General features: G+C 43.0%; 1 protein-coding gene across 4 annotated transcripts in view; it reads right to left on the reverse strand.

Moving 5' to 3' along the window:
- Window positions 1-2,635: 2,635 nt before the first annotated feature.
- SEPTIN9 (septin 9) overlaps window positions 2,636-20,740 on the reverse strand; it is a 143,159-nt gene continuing 125,054 nt past the window's right edge. For all 4 annotated transcript variants that reach the window (XM_072111987.1, XM_072111989.1, XM_072111988.1 and 1 more), the window contains 9 exons: window positions 19,589-19,786; window positions 18,677-18,805; window positions 18,346-18,427; window positions 17,032-17,169; window positions 15,555-15,672; window positions 12,618-12,713; window positions 11,348-11,444; window positions 6,287-6,338; window positions 2,636-4,370 (listed from right to left, as the gene is read on the reverse strand). In XM_072111987.1, coding sequence (XP_071968088.1) covers window positions 4,238-4,370; window positions 6,287-6,338; window positions 11,348-11,444; window positions 12,618-12,713; window positions 15,555-15,672; window positions 17,032-17,169; window positions 18,346-18,427; window positions 18,677-18,805; window positions 19,589-19,786 — 1,043 coding nt within the window. In that variant the 3' untranslated portion in view covers window positions 2,636-4,237. The remainder of the gene's footprint in view (window positions 4,371-6,286; window positions 6,339-11,347; window positions 11,445-12,617; window positions 12,714-15,554; window positions 15,673-17,031; window positions 17,170-18,345; window positions 18,428-18,676; window positions 18,806-19,588; window positions 19,787-20,740) is intronic.

Raw genomic sequence — 20,740 nt, forward strand, 5'->3', positions numbered from 1 at the left:
GTCCCCAAAGAAGACTAAGAATACAGAGCACGAACCAGACAATGATAATACTGCAGACCCCCTTAGAGCAGAGGAATAAATACATGAGACTCCCAGAGCAGGCCTCTTATACTGGAGACTCCCAGAGTAGAGCTATTATACTTGAGACCCCCCTGAAGTAGAGCTATTATATTGAAGACCCCCCCCCAGAGAAGACCTTTTATACTGGAGACACCCCAGAGCAGACCTGTTATATTGAAGACCCCCAGAACAGACCTACAAAATTGGAGACTTTTGGAGCAGTCAAAAAAAAAAACAAACAAAAAAACCCAAATCCTCAGCTCTCCAGGTGGTGGCGCTCATCGATCTCTTAAACAGCAATGTGCAATCCAGAGCGGGTCACCAGTTTTATTTCTGTCTGGCCGGGGGCTGTATGTCAAGCAGCTGGGGATGTAATGGAATGGGTAAATCCCTCCCAAAAACTTTACCCAACTCCTCTTATTGTTTGTGTCCAGTAATTTGAATAAAGTTGTGGCCATTGTGACCTATTAATTACCATGGATTATGTCATTTTAACAGACACAGTAGGGGAGATTTTTCAGAAGTGTCTTAAAGCAAAACCGTGCCATTGTTGAAAAGTGCAGCGCAGGCGTCCTAGCTTAAAGCTGCCGCCTTACACCAGTAAAATCACTCCCCAAACATTTTCAGCGTTTGTCTATGTTGGCTTTGCCCTATGGTATGTGGACCCATCCATTGCCTCTTGGTCCCGCCCACAGTGCGGTTCATGAAATGACAATGGTGACAAGATTTGCAGTTTCCCCACACCATGCTTACTGCCAAATTTACCATGTTAGTGAGAGGGCTAGCATTCTTGTAAGGACAGGAAGTGAACTTCCTGTCTGCTGAAGACAAGATATAAAGAGAAACTGAACTTTCAATCAAAAGAAGGAGGCAGGGTTCACTGGCAGCCAGGAGCAAACATGACTCTTCTATTCAGAATTTGACTCCTTTATACTCATTTCCATATCTGACAAATGGCTCTAATTAAAGGTACAGTGCCTCAGTGGCAGATAATTTTAGGCAATATCGGAAGGACTTTAAACCCTTAACAAGCAGCTATTACTAGTGCAAAAAATTGTGTTGACGGGTCTTCTTTAAAGCTTAACTGTAAAGTTATAGTGATTGTACCAAATTATTATATGCGATTCCCTCGCTGAAAATAAACAGAACGATGCCTACTTTGTGCTGCTCGTCCTTTTATTTCCACAGTTCTGGCATTTTCTGCTCTGAAAGAGTTTGATGAAAATCTCTCACTAGAGGTGAAGTGGGCGGAGACTAATGTAGGTCAGTCTCTGTCCTCAAGCTGAGGCCAGTTAGCTTGCCCACAGATCCCATGATGCCTTCTGTCTCAAAGTAATTTAGCATTTAATCCTCATTTAGTTTCCCACAAATTAATCCACTGAACTATGCACAGTGCACATACAGGATGTATATAGGGACAGCCTGGTAGCTTCCATCACATCGAGGAGCAAGGATCATGTAGTAAGTGGTAGAAATCATAAGTAAACCAGTTACATGAAGTCTATAGCCTGTGCTGTGTGAGAACTAAGGGTTAATAGCTTCTCTGCACGGAGCTGATGGAGAGAGGGGGAGCAGCATGAGGTGCAGAGAGACAAAGAATGTTCTGTAGAATCACAGACTGGGATGGAGGGACTGATAGGAAACAGGGGAGATCGTGTACCTCACTATTCTGTGTAGGAAACATCTGTATGCAGCTCTGCTACATACACACATAGAGCTCTGTCACACGACCTCCTCCTCTGTGATCAGGAAGCATCATAACCTCCACTCCCAGGAGTCCGTAGTAAAAACAAATCTACAAACTACAGACTCCGCGGCTTATCAGCACATGCAGAGGAGGCAGCCATTGCAGCACTGAGATAACCTGAGGGGGATAGCAAAGAAACTACTGGATATAGGCAACATAGATAATAGACAAAGTTGTTTTACGTCCCAAGAACAATTGATTTGTGGGAAAAATTTAAGTTACTCTTTAAGATAAAGTGTCCACACATGAAGTGTCAGTGTGAATGTATTCATGTACCACTACTCATATAGGGAGATAATACCTTAAGAGTGCCTGGACATCCTCTCCTGTTCCCACATTTTACCTCAAACAACTTAGAAAGAAAAACGACCACATACAGATCTGCATTTGTAACATTTATTTTAGGAAATACATTTTAAAACACATCTTTATTATTTATACAAAAAAAGACTAGTTTATCATAATGCATATAAATCAAATAAAAGGCCACTTTAGGAAATCTTGGATCGTTTTAAGCCCTAAATAAAAAAAAAAAAAAATCACAAATAAGCAAAAAAAAAAAAAAAAAAATAAAACAAAAAAAAAAACATTTAGTTTCCTCTTAACAAAGGACAGTACAATAGCATCACAGACAGGGCGGCATCTTTTCAAGTGCATTAAGCATCCTGCCTCTTCATACCTTAATCCTTACTATGTGAAATATATATCTTTCAGTTGATATAGTTTTTTTTTTATTTGCTAAAATATAGCAACTCGACAAGAATTTTTTTTTTTTTTTTAACTTTTTAAAATTTTTGTTTAATCGAATGCAGCTTAGCGAGTAAAGGCTTTTGTTTTGTTTTTTTTTACCAAGAAAGGGATAAAGAAGATCATTACAGTAAATGACGATTCACAAATGACAAGAGGGAGGAGTTAAATACACAAGAGACACAATTTTGTTCCTTTCAATCGGAAGGGAGCGCATTAGTTTTCCACTCGGTGTATTGGTTTATCTTATTTTTCTTTTTCCAGGAATAAAGTTGTAAAAATTTAACGGGTTTTAACACGTCATGAAATGGAATTGTGAAAAAAAAAGTGAAATTAGAAGAGAAGTTCAAAATAAGAACAGTGAGAGTGGAATGTAAGAAAATCTGAGGAAAGATCTCACAAAAAAAGTTTTTTTTTTTACAATTAATGTAAACAGTTTATTAATTTTTAGATTTTTGGGTGCTTTTCTTCTAGAAAATATTAAAAATTGTATATTTTTTTTAATAATATTTGTGAAGCACTGTGGAATATGACACTTTATAAATAGAAATTATTTATTGTTTGATGATTTGCCACTAGAGGGAGCTTCAGTTGTGTACTGTGTCCATACAATAGGAAAGAAGGGAAGGGAGTGGACCTGATCCAATTGGTGCAAGACCTTTGATGACCTCATGATAAGGGAGGAGCCAGAGACCTGCTCTGGCTGAGGAAGTATCTCATGCACAGCTCTGAACTTCTACAGATATATGTACTGCCTTGGATATCAAGAGATCTGCAGAGGAAATCTCCACTTCACCCCAATAACGACATCACCAAAGGTCCTTCACCAAGAAGAAGCCATCTGTGTTTTTTTGTAGAGTATTGACACTGTATACAGATGGTGTTCCCTCTAGTGGACAACAGGGATATGGATTAATTTTACATTTATATATAAATTAATATTTTCCAAGATTAGAAGAAAAATGACTCCAGAAAACCTTTAATTTACATGGATAAAATATTTTTTTTTTCAGTGACACATTCCCTTGGTGATAAATAAGTAAATTATAGCACGGGGTGAGAAAAAGAAGCATTAATAGATTATTCATAACCCGGTTAGGAAGGGTATGAACAATATGTAAAAAAAAAAAAAAAAAAAAATCTAAAAAAAAGTCTAAGGCTTTATACACCGTATAATGAACATTCTGGGTTCCATCTTCAGTCTCTGCCTCCCCATTCATCCTTCCAGGTGTAATAAATACTGTATCTACCCTATAGCTCAGCAGTGGGATGCAATACTTTTCACATTCATGGTTAACCTTCGGCATGTGAGAATTTGGCAAATCATATGGAAGGTAACTGGGAAATACCTTCTCTTAGGATACTCGCCGCCATTGTTGGAAAAGGCACCACATTGGGTTCCTATGGTGGACAGCCACAGGCCAACCAATGGCTTGGCAATTCCTACTCTTGGCAAAGCTATTCCCCAGCCCCCCCCACCACCTTCTTTAACTGCGTCATTACCCCCTCTCACTTCTATGGCACATCCTTACATGGGGAGTCTCTGAAAAATTAATGGGCTAGCCTTCCTGATGTTTCTTCCCAATATTCCTCCCGCTCAATGTCACGGGAGCAGAAGACACATGAAAAGAAAACTGAAAGACAGGATGGATGGATGGATGGAGGGGGCGCCGGGCCTCGGAGTTACATCTCGTTGGAGGAGTAGTCTTTTTCCGCTGTGCCGTTGGAGAGTACATTTCCTTCTTGGAGCCGCTTGACGCGGTACGCCTCATAGTGAATACTGCTGGTGATGTCTTTGATATTCTGCATGTGCGTCCTGCGAGGAGTGAAAAATGACGCCATTATTAGACTGCGCCGAAATATGCAAATTATAGACGGAGAAGAGAATGGAAATCATACAGTCCTGGGGGGGAGCTAATAGTGCACACGGTTATAGCCGGCTAACCAAATATCACTGATGTCACTATAGGAAGGAAACCGGGGAGTGTATGAGCTCTATACAAGGCAGCACTACACATCTAGTGTCACACCTTACACTACGGATAATAGGAGTCAATCTCCGGGACTTATCTAGAAACATGTCTACAGAACAGTAATAATGCAAAGGTATAGGCCAATGCCACGCCAGAACTTGCCCTCACAATTTGTACTGGTCTGTATTACCCAGAAGCTTGCAATCTCTTTTTGCACAGTAATAAAGCTAAGAGGATACTTATTAAAGGACATCTACCATCACAAACCATTGTGACTGTGGTAATCTTCTTATATTTGTTATTCATGGCCTCCTTACTTTTAAAAAGATGCTAAGGAGCCTGAAGGGCTCTGGGGGTTTTACCAGAGCCCCTGCGTGTAGTAGTTTCACAGGTCGTGACACTGTGCAGGAGGATATCTCCACCTTCCCCTGCTCCCACTCTGCCTGATGCTACCTAATGAGCTTGCAATTTTCTTTAAGGCCGGTGATACCCAACAATTTCCATCATAGAGGCCTGTAATAATCAGGAACTCATCAGTTTTATAAAGTAATAATGCTACACTACAGGCCGGTGATACCCAAGAACTCATCTATTTTTTTTTTGGTACAGTGAAAGTGTACTGGTCTGTGCTACCCAGATATTTGCCATCTTCTTATGTACAATGCAAATGCCAAGTATCTGGGTGGCATGGAGTGGCAGCTGAGCATGGCACCCTCCTTCTCCATACAGCTGAGTAAGGGTTAACATTTGTGCACATACATTCTAGTATTGCTGATGCCTGCCTGGGATTCTATCGACCTGGAGTTACAGCATTACAGAGGACACTATGATGCGGTATTTTCGGGATGAGTGAACCCACGAAGAGACAGGACACTTGGTTTGAATATGATCTTGTACTGAGCCCTTAGTTTACTAGCAGAAGTCGGATTGGATGAGTTTCCCATAGGATAGCCATGTAAACTGAAATTACTCCATTCACTGATGGCAAGCAGAGATTTTTGACACATAACATGACATGTAATGACCGTTCTGCTCCATTAATCTCTATGGAGCTGACGGAGATTGGTCGGCTCCATAGAGATTAATGGAGCAGAACAGTCATGCGCCGACGTCTGCTCCATTAGTCTGACAGAGCGACGGACCCCTCATTTTCACGATCTGTGGATAAGGCCTAACTTGTGTTTGTGAGAAAACCCATTTAGAGTACTATAATAGCTGGTTACTTATTGCTCTTTTCTATTCATATCAATGGCGCTTATGGAGCTAGCAGAGAGCTGTACGCACCTACTTCCATCAGTGCCATAGACCAGGAATTGGAGAGGCAGAAAACATTTGACCAGCAACTTTGGACTTACCACAAGGAGTGAACCTGGCCTGCCTGAGGAAAACTACTGAAACGCAACCCCTTGCCGACATCCGGTGTCAATATATGCTGGTGTATGCAAGGGCTTCCTCCCAGAGGTGCAGTGGTTGACTGCAGTACTGATGCCTCTATGAAGTTGGCAGTGCCCTGAGGTGAGTGGTTCAACTTGCCACATGGCAGGTGCATCCCTGGGTACAGCAGATCTCTGTTCTCACTGAGACACTTACTGATCAACGAGTTATACCCTATCCTGTGTAGACAGGGAAAAACTTGTAGTGACCGAACCACACCTGTATCTGAGGGTCTGACAGCCCACATAATAATAAAGGACCCAAAACTGTGATTCATAAATATCCATGTACCCTGGAAATGACGAAAGAGATGAAAAACACTCACCTGATCAGGAGATCTCTCAGGCAGGCAAATTCACAATGGGCTATGTTTTCAACTACAAAAAAGATGAGATAAAAGTTACTGTGAGCCGATACACCGCACATCAATGGGGAGAAAAGAATTTAAAGAACAATTAATAAAAACCTTCACGTTCATTCTGCTTTATGTTCCATAAATTTTTATTTTCAGAAAAAAACAAACAAACTACAGCTATGACCACCAGGGGGCAGAAATGAACTGTGTGAAAACTATGAGAAACAAAAAAAGCAATAAAACCTAGAAACTACAGCAGCAGCAGCGGGGGATCTGACACCAACAAAAACAACAACTTTGCAGGACATCGAGGTTTTCCCTCTTCTGCTTCTGGTTTGTATAATAGATCTAGGATTCTCCAGGTAAAACACAAAAGAGTTAAAATGTCCTCCCGTTTTTCGGACCCTCTGCTCGTCTGAGGCTGAAGAACAACGTGAGGGTGGAAAGAGGGGGGGTGGCGCGGAGGAGAGGGGTGCGTAAGTAACCTCGGTCTGAATCGAAAAGTACAGACGTGGCAGGAGATGCAAAGCCGCAGATCATGTGCTGGGCCGCTCACACAGCAAAGCCACAATACTGCAGAATATATCCTCATACATGTATACACTCTACTCCTTATAGGCAGCCATTAAGCTCTTAAAGGGGCGGTACAGTGTCTGCAAATTAAAGTTACAGTATGCCCCTTACTTGTGCATTCTTTAAGTTTTCCAAGATCTTTGCATGCTGTCATTTAATAGGAACCTGGTTTAGTAGCAAATATACAGAGGCTTCTTACAGTACAGTAATGTCCGTCACATGGAGAGGGGTGGGCCACTACAGACAGGTAGAAGTGCCAAATTCATGTGGGTCTTTTACGAATCAAAAGCATGGTGTACTGAACCCCCCAGCCCCTAAACCCTCCTTGGATGACCTCCGTTGCATGACCAGGGATATAAAGAGCCGTGCACCTGTGTGACATCACATGACCAGGGATATAAGGAGCAGTGCACCTGTGTGACATCACATGAGCAGGGATATAAGGAGCAGTGCACCTGTGTGACATCACATGAGCAAGGATATAACGAACCGTGCACCTGTGTAACATCACATGGCCAGGGATATAACAAGCCGTGCACCTGTGTGACATCACATGAGCAGGGATATAAGGAGCAGTGCACCTGTGTGACATCACATGAGCAAGGATATAGCGAACCGTGCACCTGTGTGACATCACATGAGCAGGGATATAACAAGCCGTGCACCTGTGTGACATCACATGAGCAGGGATATAAGGAGCAGTGCACCTGTGTGACATCACATGAGCAAGGATATAACGAACCGTGCACCTGTGAGACATCACATGAGCAAGGATATAACGAGCAGTGCACCTGTGTGACATCACATGAGCAGGGATATAAAGAGCAGTGCACCTGTGTAACATCACATGAGCAAGGATATAGCGAACCGTGCACCTGTGTGACATCACATGAGCAGGGATATAACAAGCCGTGCACCTGTGTGACATCACATGAGCAGGGATATAAGGAGCAGTGCACCTGTGTGACATCACATGAGCAAGGATATAACGAACCGTGCACCTGTGAGACATCACATGAGCAAGGATATAACGAGCAGTGCACCTGTGTGACATCACATGAGCAGGGATATAAAGAGCAGTGCACCTGTGTAACATCACATGAGCAGGGATATAACGAGCAGTGCACCTGTGTAACATCACATGAGCAGGGATATAACGAGCAGTGCACCTGTGTGACATCACATGAGCAGGGATATAACGAGCCGTGCCCCTTTTGTGAATCGCAACCAGGGTGAAGACTTCAACAATCTTGGTTCAGGGGAATTTGTAGGTAATCTGCAAAGAACACACTGGGAAGCTTCCCTCCTAAAGACGTGTGGAGATTTATTCACCCAAGGGCAAGATGTGTCATTTCAGCTCTTCAATGGTTAAAATTGGCTCCATAGAGTTGCCGAAACGTCACATCTTGCCCTTGGGTGAATACATCTCCACACTTCTCAGGAGGTCGGCTTCCCAGGGTGTTCTTTGCAGATCACATGACCAGGGCACCTGTAGAATGACAGCAAGCAGAGATCTAGCAAAAAGTGAGGAAGAATGAGATCATCCCTGTATGTGACCGTCCCAGACCCCAGATGGAAATATGGTGACTTCTAATATACAAATTAGGTTATGTCCAGTCTAAAACCATTAAAGAGGCGGTTCACCCGTGTGACATCACTTAGGAGACATCTTCTGAATGGATTCATATGAATAGCGCAGACACGGTGCCGGCGTACACGTGGATTAGACCGAGGCTTCTCCTCCCACATTTCACCCCTCATTGGGAATAAACTAACCACAGCCCATTATAACAGCAGCTGCTCCATCTGTTTCACCACATCCCAGAACTACTAACACTGCCGAGACACTGGAGACATTTACTGCTTACAAGTTTTTTTTTTTACCCCTCATCAGTTTTTACTTTTACTCCTTTTTATACTTATGACAGGTGTTTAGAGAATATATATATAAACCACAAATAGGTTTTACAACTTCCCAATCAAATCCATGTACATAAAAAGCTGCATTCACAATTCTGCTCCAGAGCAGAAATCTCCCACAATGCCTCACTGGCTAAACTACCAGCGATGAAATGTCTGTTCTAAAATTGCCTCATTTATGTGAAATATCACCCTTTTACCTACATAAAAAAGGCATGTGAAAATTAGAAGAGAAGAGTCACTTTTTACCCCACAGGATTCACTTTTAGAGGCTCAAGGGGAAGCGTCACTTCATACGCTTCTAAATTGGGTTCTATGGAACCTAAAAACATTGGGGAAGATTTAACAGAAGTTTTTGAGGTAAAACTGTTCTAGTTGCCCGTGGAAACCATTAAGATTGGTAGAATGGCTGTGGGAGAATGAAATCTGAGCTACGATTGGTTAACATGGGCAACTTAAACAGTTCTGCTCTCAGACACTTCTGATAAATCTCCCCCATTATGTTTCATACAAGTGTCATATTACAGAGAAAAATGTCTTCTTTCAGATTACATCAGGCTTGTGGTTCTGCAAGGTACAGAACCAGAGAAACAGGCAACTAAAGAAAAAGGCGATAAATAGATCTCGGAAGTCCACATTCCCAGCTATGTCTTTATTTGCCTGTTTCTCTGGTTCTGTAGCTCACAGAACCACAATCCTTATGTAATCTGAAAGATGAGATGCTTATGTCTAATATGGTACCAGACCCAATGTTCTATGTACTAAATGATATGACCAACTGAATTGAGCTCCCTGCCTCTAAATCTGACTCTTCTGGGGAAAGTATGACTCTTCTCCTCCAAGATCATGTGAAAATGGGACAAGGTGTTTTATAGGTAAACAGGTGAGATGTCACATAAAAGAGAGAATTCTAGAAAAGGCATGTCATATACTACCTGATGGGTTGATAGTTAAACATGTTAAAACCTGGTGACAGGTTCCCTGGAAGAAATTTAAGGCCAAGCCACATCAATGATGTATCTCTGCAGATGGTACAATAGAGCTGAATGGAACAGATCAATTCATTTTCTGCAAGAACTCCAAAAACTGAGGTTTGTGCAGATATCAAACACAATACAGCCAAGACGTAGTGTCACTACGGAGATAAGTACCGTATCTGCTCGCTAGGCGGGGTCCGATGCCGCGACCCCTGAACATGAATGACCCCAGCTATACTCACTTCTATGGGGGATGGGAGTATAGCTGCAATTCTGGATCACTACAAGGCAAGTCCTTCACAGTATTTGCTCAGTTGTTTCACTGTTTACATAGACTTTATCCCTATATAAACTATGAAATGGTGCTGAAAGTTTAATCTACGCTGCAGGGCACCAGAGTACAAGAAAAGCTGGTCTTTCACTGTAAAATTATGCTACAGGAGAGGAGTACGAGAATAGTGCGACAGCTCCTTCATTTCTGGTCTTCCTTGGTTTTATACTCATCAATAAGACAACCATTTTATGTAAGGGATGGATTCAAACTACCGGACAGTATGACCAAAGGTAGGGGTCACAAGATAAGACACTTTAACCTTCCTCCGTCTCATAAAACTGTATCTGGCTTAAAGGGATTGGTCACTGATACTAAACTTTACCGAGTATAAGTATAAGACCCTAACAGGGTCACCCATATTATACCAAGGCCTCATGCACGGTCCCTAAAGAGGTCTATGGAACCCGGTCAAGGTGCAGTGAGCACACAGTGGCTTACCACTCAGTAACCGAACCGGGACACAGAGCCGCAAAATATAGGACATGTCCTAAATTTTTGCCGCAGTTAAGGTGTGGCCTCTTGGCTTTCTATGGAGAGAGGAGGGGTGAGAACTGCTCACCTTCCTCACTCCTGCAGCCAGCTACACCCAGGTACAGCCTGGACGAGACCACGGTAATGTGCATGGGGCCTTACCCTGTTATCACATTGGGAATGATTTGGGAATTTCAGAGGCTCCCCTCACTTCTATGAGGCTGGGCAAGCCTTGGTGGCATCTACACTGTGATCTCTTTTAGGCGGAGGACACACAGGGTGAGTATACCGATGGTAAACAATAGACCCACACACATACGTTGGTCAAAGCTGCTGACCATAGTGCATGGTGAGCCTCCTAACATTAGCCAGGGGACTAACATGCATGATAAACGGGGAAGGGTGTGCCCGATACGGAAGATCAGGCAGTCGTATTTTAAAATGCTGAATCCTTCTTACTCCCCTGACCCCATTGAAAACACACACACTCAGCAGACTTGGCTGAATCACAACTGGACTGTCCCACCAGAGAATCAGAGGATCCCCCTTTGGGCCCTTGACGTCCAGCAAAATACAGCTTAGCCTGAAGTGTCTTGGGTTTATTTCCTATGGCTTGATATACAGTAGCTCCCCAGAATCATTTTATCCAATTTTTCCCAAAAAACTTCAGATCAACACTGGGCTGGGTGACCGACTTTAAGGAAGGTACAGGATACAGTAATCACATTAGGCCATTCTCCACGCGCTCTTCCTCACCTTCAATGGTCCCCCACTTTGTTTTCCGGCCAAGTATCCTCCTGCCGTTGATCTGATATTCCTGATCACTCCCTACCACAGCAAATGGGATCATTTCCTAAAGAAAAAAAAACTCCTGTTATAGAAATATAATTCTTACAGTAATTGTACCCATTCCTGAATTTAGGAAAGGGTTAAGCCATTAAGAAGCACTTAAAGGGGTTGTCTACATTCAGCAAATAATTGATATTGTTTGTGTAATGAAGTCATACACTTTTCCAATATACTTTCTGTATCACTTCCTCACTGTCTTCTAGATCTCTGCTTGCTGTCATTGTATAGGAAGCTTCATCGTTTACTTCCTTTGGATTGCAATTATGGTCATGTGACATCACACAGGTGCACATCTCGTTATAGTAATCAGAGCTGTGTGATATCACAAGGAGTGCACCTGTGTGACATCGCATGACCTTTGATATAAGGAGCCGTGCACCTGTGTGACGTCACATGACCTTTGATATAAGGAGCCGTGCACCTGTGTGACGTCACATGACCGGGGATCGTTATTTATCCAAAGGAAGTAAACAATATCAATTATTTGCTGAAAGTAGACAAACCGTTTCATTTTATATGAAGTTTACTCCAGGGAACTAGCATCCAGTTTTCCAGTGAAGTAAAATTATGGATATAAAGGCCTTACTAGTATTTACTGCTCTCATGCTACTCTGGTAGCTCGGCACTTCCTGGGTGTCGCCCAACACCACAGGAAGTAGTACGAGAGGCCCCACAGGCAATCAGTGAACTCCTGTAGTACCAATGAAGCCGAACGCCCATCATGTGTAGCACATCAGAGCATAGAAGTGGTGCTACTGAAGCTATATTACTTTGCTGTAGAATGAAATCCAGGATCTTCGATTTCAAATTCAATTCAATGACAAATGCTGCTGAATAGTGCATAGAATAGTGCATAGAATAGTGCATAGAATAGTGCATAGAATAGTGCATAGAATAGTGCATAGAATAGTGCATAGAATAGTGCATAGAATAGTGCATAGAATAGTGCATTACAGAATTCGGCAGCTTTTTGTAAATAAAAAGTGGTTTTTAATTTCACTTTTTTTGTTTAGCTCGATGAGCTGAATGTGCCAGATTGTCGCAATCGTATAAAACTTCAGGACCCTGATCTGATGGAGCAGCATAACAGGGCTCCCCACTGAGCCACCATGTGCCTGGGATGTTTGTATTTTGCCTGGAGATGCATAAACCTTTTGGTTCCAGTAAGGTCACTTACTCGGATCTTCTCGTTCACCAGTCTGTCTTCTGCATCCTCATCAAACTCCTTTTGTGGATAAATATCTATGCCATTGTTCTGGAGATCAGCGCGGATCTATGGGTGAAGAAGAGAAGGGATTTTATAAGGAGGGGGGGAATCATTTGCACAAGATCTACATTACAGATATAGATCACAGTCACAAGATTTGCAGTTATCAGACTGGCTACACACTACAACGTGGATACACATTACATATCATTTACAGCCCATGGCCCTCTCTCTTGATCCTCCACCAAATATGCATGCTTGGGATATACAATAAACAGCACCTTATCTTTCACTGCATCAAGGTCAGGCATGTCAACCCTCAACATGCACAATCCCTGTTTTGGAACCCCGGACATTCAGCTGTAAGCTCTTGTGTCACCCCCTCATCCTCATAGACTGTAAGCTCTTGTGTCACCCCCTCATCCTCATAGACTGTAAGCTCTTGTGTCACCCCCTCATCCTCATAGACTGTAAGCTCTTGTGTCACCCCCTCATCCTCATAGACTGTAAGCTCTTGTGTCACCCCCTCATCCTCATAGACTGTAAGCTCTTGTGTCACCCCCTCATCCTCATAGACTGTAAGCTCTTGTGTCACCCCCTCATCCTCATAGACTGTAAGCTCTTGTGTCACCCCCTCATCCTCAGACTGTAAGCTCCTGTGTCACCCCCTCATCCTCATAGACTGTAAGCTCTTGTGTCACCCCCTCATCCTCATAGACTGTAAGCTCTTGTGTCACCCCCTCATCCTCAGACTGTAAGCTCTTGTGTCACCCCCTCATCCTCATAGACTGTAAGCTCTTGTGTCACCCCCTCATCCTCAGACTGTAAGCTCCTGTGTCACCCCCTCATCCTCATAGACTGTAAGCTCTTGTGTCACCCCCTCATCCTCATAGACTGTAAGCTCTTGTGTCACCCCCTCATCCTCGTAGACTGTAAGCTCTTGCAAGCAGGGCCCTCACTCCAATTGTTCCATATGGCAATGTAATGACTCTTTAAAGGACACCTAGCATCAGTTTATTGAGTTATAATAAAAGAAGTCCTCAGGAACTTCTAATTAGGACACATCTGCCACCAGTAAACTGATGTAGATGTTTAATTTGTATATGTTCACCATAATCTGTAAAAGCTATGGAATTTCAAGGCTCTATATAAATAAAGATGATTATTACCGTATATACTCGAGTATAAGCCGACCCGAGTATAAGCCGAGACCCCTAATTTTACCACCAAAAACTGGGAAAAACTATTGACTCGAGTATAAGCCGAGGGAGGGAAATGCATTGGTCACAGACCCCCTCAGTATATAGCCAACCAGCCCCCTATAGTATACAGCCAGCGCAGCCTGCCCCCAGTGGTATGCAGCCTGCCCCCAGTGGTATGCAGCCTGCCCCCAGTGGTATGCAGCCTGCCCCCAGTGGTATGCAGCCTGCCCCCAGTGGTATGCAGCCTGCCCCCAGTGGTATGCAGCCTGCCCCCAGTGGTATGCAGCCTGCCCCCAGTGGTATGCAGCCTGCCCCCAGTGGTATGCAGCCTGCCCCCAGCGGTATACAGCCTGCCCCCAGCGGTATACAGCCTGCCCCCAGCGGTATACAGCCTGCCCCCAGCGGTATACAGCCTGCCCCCAGCGGTATACAGCCTGCCCCCAGCGGTATACAGCCTGCCCCCAGCGGTATACAGCCTGCCCCCAGCGGTATACAGCCTGCCCCCAGCGGTATACAGCCTGCCCCCAGCGGTATACAGCCTGCCCCCAGCAGTATACAGCCTGCCCCCAGCATTATACAGCCTGCCCCCAGCATTATACAGCCTGCCCCCAGCATTAAAATAAAATAAACTTATATACTCACCCTCCGATGTGCAGCGCTGCTCCCCCCGTCTTCTTTCTTCTGCTGGGCGCCGCCATGTCTTTCCTCCGGGCGGTGCCTAGTGTGACGTCAGCAGCGGCGCGTCACACTAGGCGCCGCCCGGAGGAAAGACATGGCGGCGCCCAGCAAAAGAAAGAAGACGGGCGCCGAAGCCTGAAGACAAGCGGCGCCGACATCGGGGCCACCGGAGGGTGAGTATATAAGTTTATTTTTTTTTAAGTATTTTTACTGGTATATTGACTCGTGTATAAGCCGAGGGGATGTTTTTCAGCACATTTTTTGTGCTGAAAAACTCGGCTTATACACGAGTATATACGGTATTTATAATGAGTGTATTGGGAAACGGAAAGCTCAGAGGCTCTTTTTTTCCCCAAAATTACCTTTAGGCAATAGACTGCATGTGTACCATCCATGAAACCATGCTGGTACATCAGACTTTTAAGGAAATCTAACATGAAATTCCATCATGATAAACCAGGGACACTCGTAGATCCAGGCACCGTGACTGTGGTAATCTTCTGATATTTGTTATCCATGGCCTCCTTCCTTCTAAAGACTTCTGGGGTGTTACCTCCCTCTTTCTGCTGTATTCTCACAACAGCAGCAGCACACAGTGAGAGGGGGAAGTGCTGAGAAGCAGGGATGGTGAGACAGTGTAACAGCCTGTGAAGATAGAGAATGGGAGGGCTCTGGTAATGGTAATGCCCTCAGACCGCTACTGGCTCATTAGCTTCATTTTAAAAGTTCATTTTAGTAGGAAGAAGATTATGGATGACAAATATAAGAAGATTACTACAGTTTCGGTGCCTGGATCTATGGTTGATTTCATTTAAAAAGGAGATGAGTCACAATCGGAGGCTGCACCAAACGTCTCGCACCACAACAACGCGGTGGAGGGAGCTGGAAACTCATCAATGTGGGGTCCAGGTTATGGATATATACCAGAGTGATAGGTCATGCGTATCAATGCAACTTTTCTAGCCCCATCACACAGTAATCCCTGTGTCACAGTCAAAGGTTACCCCCATCAAGGTTGGAAACTTACTCTCTGTTTGAAATAATCTCTCTCTTCTAGGGTTAAGGTGTCCGCTTTGGCAATGACAGGCACAATATTCACCACCTTACTCAGGCGTCTCATGAACTCGATGTCCAAAGGCCGGAGTCTGCGAAACAACAGAGCGATGCCAGATTAATAAATCTTCCTTCTACAGTCTATAAAGTCACACAAAGTAGAACAGTCTCCTGGCGACAGAGATAAAAATCAATCTGGGAAGCGCTATAAAACTCTCCTTTTTCCGAAATTTCCCCTTAGGGGTTGATTCATCTAGCTGTAAGTGAGCCAAGAGTTAACTCTTGGTATAGTGGAAGCGCTCGGCCAAGTGTGATTGTTTTCATTTAAGGATCTAGAATTAAAGGGGTTTTCCATGAATATGGAAATTCCTTTGCCCAGCTGGAAGTGTTGGGTGTGTATCAAGGTACTTGTTTTGTCCAATGAGTATCCTCCTTATAAAGGTTTTTCATTGTGTTGTTCCCTGGTCTGATCATGCCACTCAATGGATGAAGCGGCCACCTATATGACTATATGACTCACCTGTGTACAGTGAATTCTCCCCATATAAGGCCTGTGCTTCCATTAGGTCTGTCTGTAGCTCACATGTCTCATATTCTCATGTGTAGTCCATATCTCTCATATTGGGAAAGCTGACCATTCAATGTCCTTGTCACCGTATCGATAGGGTCAATTACTATATCTATAGGTAACATTGCTCAAAATAGTCGCTAGATGCCCCTTTTACACCGTTTTATACAAGCCGCAGTACGAATACAAAATTAAAGGGAATGGCCAATAATAAATCTATGAAGGGATAGTCAATGCAGGGAGAGTCTGCCGGGAACACATGGCAGAGACAGACACATTAGTAGAGAGCCAGCTATGCAGAATGGAAATATGTGCTAGGCTCAACATACAGCCAAGGAACCACAATCTGTCTAATGTAACCCCATAAACACAATGCACAAGCTCAGATAGCAGGATTAGGGTGTGACAGGTCTTCATCTACTACAAACCAATAAATTATAGGAATTCATAAAAGGTTATACAAAACCAATACCATACACTGGCAAAGTATGCAGCATTACTGATGGCTGATACTTCTACATGAGAGGAACTAATTCATTATGCGTTGCTACAATTCTGAGCTTATTTGTCAAGTGGGTGGTCTTACTCAGTGATTGACAGATCTCAGAGTGTGCATTGCTGTCAATCACTTAGTAGGACCGCCCACTGCACTGTATGTTCTCCTAGACATCTTCCTTTAATAATGTAGGGAGCCATTCTTACCCCTAGCTTAGATTACAGCAAAATCTCTGGTGTACAAGTTTACAATTTAGAAAAAAAACATATTATTGAAAGATTCCAGCTCTGAAGTTGCAGAATGGTTAAGGCAGCTCTGGACCTTAAAGCAGACTGTAAATAGGGAATATAAATATCTGCAGATTTAGGAGAAGCATCCGCCACTTACGAGTGTCCTGTAGCTGGGATGAAGTATATACAGCAGTGGACCCGGGAATCGGGAATTCGCTTCTTGCGGTTGATGTTTAACTCCTCCTGTAGATACTTCTCGTATTGGTCATTAATGAACTTCATAATAGGCAGCCAGCTAACGAGATAAATAAGGGAACAGTATAGCTATAATCTAAATTGTACATCACGTTCATACAAATCTAAATAGCATCAACAATCTATAGTCTTATTACTTGAAGGGGTTATACCAAGTTTGCACATTATACTTTTATCCACAGGATAGGGGATAACAAGCTGATTGATGAGGGTCCAACTGCTGGGAGCCCCACTGGTCACGAATTCGGACCCCCATGATCAGTCAGTAGACTACGGTTCCTGATAAAGATGTGGGACCTAGAGGTGGGACCAGTACTCAATCATGTAGTATGCTTTTTTATTTAATCAAGTCATTTATTAAAATTTTTGCATTTTACAAATATATAACCCCCCCCCTCCCGCCTAAGAAAACCCACCCCTTACACAACGAATAAACCATCATGTATTTATGACATATCCTTATTTCATAAATACTGAAGATGGGAATACAGGAGGTTAGTTCTTAAGTTGAATTTGTATGCAAGTCGAAACTGTATATTTTATAATTGTAAATCCAGACAAAAAAAAAAAAATTTGGCCCCAGTGACAATTGGAGTTTTAACATTTTTTGCTGTAATGGGACTAAGGATTATCAGCTTCATTACAGACACCTTACAGCTGATCATTGCAGCCAGGGACTATAGTAAAGCATTCAGAGAGCTTCACCAGAGGTCAGATGGGTCTGTCTGTAACTATGGGTTGTCTGTAAGTCGGGTGTCCTTAAGTAGGGGACTGCCTGTACCCTTAAATTGGTTGTCTGGGATCAAGTTAAATGAAGAGATGCTGCCATACATAGTGCAGTGGTTGTGCTTGGTATTGCAGCTGAACCTCATTCTCTTGAACGGAACGAGGCCAAGTAATGAAATGTACATTTCCTTCCTGGCCTGTGAAAATGAAGTTGCCTATACCAAGGATAGGTGATCAATTTTAAAAACCACAGACAACCCCTTTACATTTTTGGGCATTCTTTGCCAGATCAAACTTTGTACTCCAACGTGTTGCATACGTGGTAACCTAACGAGCCTGTTACGTGTTTCCACTGCCAAGCAGCAGAATTAGGATTTCAGCTCTGGACTAAATTACAATCTGTACCTCAGGGTACCTATAAGTTTTAGCTCAAGATTTTTAACATGCTACTATGTAGTATTTACATCAAACGTCACATTCTTTCCATTACCAGTTCTCGTTATTTATGTGGTCTCCAAACCCGGGAGTGTCGATAACAGTCAGCTTCATCCGCACTCCTTTCTCTTCAACGTCTGGAAGAAAATCCCAGGATACCAGTTTAGGATCAGAACATTATGCAGGAATAATTGTAATGTTTCGGAGAAAGGCTGATTATACCCCCCCCCCCCCTTCCACTCCAAAAAGACATATTCCAGAAGTAAATGATCAGACCATGACTACATACTGCATGTATAATGGTAATAAGTGCAATTATGTGACTGCTAAAAAGGAAATGTTATTCTACTTGTTCCAAAATCTCCACAACTTAACCCAAATCTCACCATGAGTGATGCTTTTAATTTCTATAGTTTTGGGGATTCGCTCCTCGGCTGTGGGTTGTACAGATTTCCTGCTGACCTTAGATTTGAAGAGGGTGTTTATTAATGTAGATTTTCCAAGCCCGCTCTGACCTGAGGAGGAAAAAAAAAAGGACAAAACGTACATTATTTTAAGCAAATTTATAAAAAGGACAAAATATACATTATTTTCAACAAATGTATAACATAAAATTTTCAAGTTCTCCAGGCATCGATATTCTGAGTATAACTTTAGGTTCTATGGAAATGTCAAGTTTTTGGTTTTCTATCGAGTTAATTGTTAATGCACAGCTATAGGTCATATGATGGATTGATGCAGCTGTCTTTCCCATCTACCCCAGCAAGAAATCACAGCATCAATTGGAGAGATGAATGGATGTAACTAACCCAATACTGCTTTACATCAAGCGGTCATTCTAAAACATAAAACTGGCTGTTGCTTCTGACATGGGTTGCAGGGTATGATTTAAAAATACTTTGACAGGAAAAAGGGCTTGCTTACACTTTAAGTAATTTTTTTAATACAACAATATGCCGAGAGCAGGTGTTTGATTCCCCTGCAGTGCCTCCGCAGGGGAAATAAAGAATTGCACTGTGCCTATTAAAATCAATGGTGAATTTAAACCCATGTTTCACAATGTAAGTGGTAAAAATATCCATATGATCTACAAATGCCCATATCAGCATAATACATAAGGGTGATCTGTATGTACACAATTGAAAAACACACTGGGATGACCTGTGGATGGGTGAAAAGAGAAATGTGATACAAATGATTTAAATTACATCTGCAGTACATAGAAAATGTGCCTGTCGTTACATACATGTGCAGCAGCATCATAGGGAAACCACTGAGCAGCATCACTAGGTACATACCAACCACCATGATGTTCAGCTCGAAACCTTGCTTCATAGCCTTTTTCCTCATCTGTTCCAAGATGGCATCGATCCCTACATATCCGAAATCTGCAGCCGGCTTCTCGCCCACTCCCCTGGTAGGAAGAGGCTGCTTCACCCCGGCATCCCTGATCATGTCGGTCATGGTGGCGGCGTATGGTTGGGTGTCCTCAATTACTGTGGAGTAAAGAAGGAGAAGGTTACCTCTAGTACATGGTGACTACACACATTTCTCAATGACATCTGTGCCAGGCAGGGCTCCTTATCAGTAGTACATGAATCTGCAGAGTGCCCAGTGTTAGGTAACCAAGGGAGGTGGGAGAAGGTTATTAAGTGCACAAACAAGTTGGTGGCAACAAAAAGATTAACACAAAAGCATCTATATACTAGAACATAAAGCCTGTGCCTGCATTTCTTCTGCAATATATTTGCCCTCATATCCAGATGCTAAAGGTGTTGTCCAGCCATCTTAATTATTTTATAACCTATACGGGGCAGTAATATTCAATCTCCAATCCTCCATCACTTCCATCCATTGCTTCACTAGTTTTTCCCAATATCCCTATGTACAGGCGACCAATCACTGGCAACCTCAGTAATGTTGACTTGTTCCCACTACAGTCAGTGATTGAACGCTACGAACATATGTAAAAGAACATAAACCAAGAAGAGGTGTAAGGAGGAGAGCGTGGGGGGGGGGGGGGTGGAGGTAGATTTCAATAGCCTGGGTAATATTGGATCATCAAAGAAGGGGATGAATGATATCAAAAATTGTGTAACCCATGATCATTAGAGTTACACTATGGTATGTGCAACTACAATGTAACAACCATTACGGATACCGTCATATTCCTTTCACGAGATACATTTTATACAGTGGAGCCAAACTCAATAGAAGATGAACGGAGACGGATGTACTTTTGCCAAGTAACATAGATAAGTGCACAAGGCAGACACACATCACTACTTGTTGACATTGTGAGTTTAAAGAACCCTACCGCCTAAAAGTAAAGGACCCGTGACCGCTGAAGCAAGTGGCTCGGTGCGGCTATCACTGTTCTTATGACGGGGGCCAGAAGCCCCATGATTTAGAATATAGAGGTTCTTACAAAAATATCAAAAACAGTGAAG

The sequence above is a fragment of the Engystomops pustulosus genome, chromosome 6, assembly GCF_040894005.1.
Source record: "Engystomops pustulosus chromosome 6, aEngPut4.maternal, whole genome shotgun sequence".
NCBI classification, from domain to species: domain Eukaryota; kingdom Metazoa; phylum Chordata; class Amphibia; order Anura; family Leptodactylidae; genus Engystomops; species Engystomops pustulosus.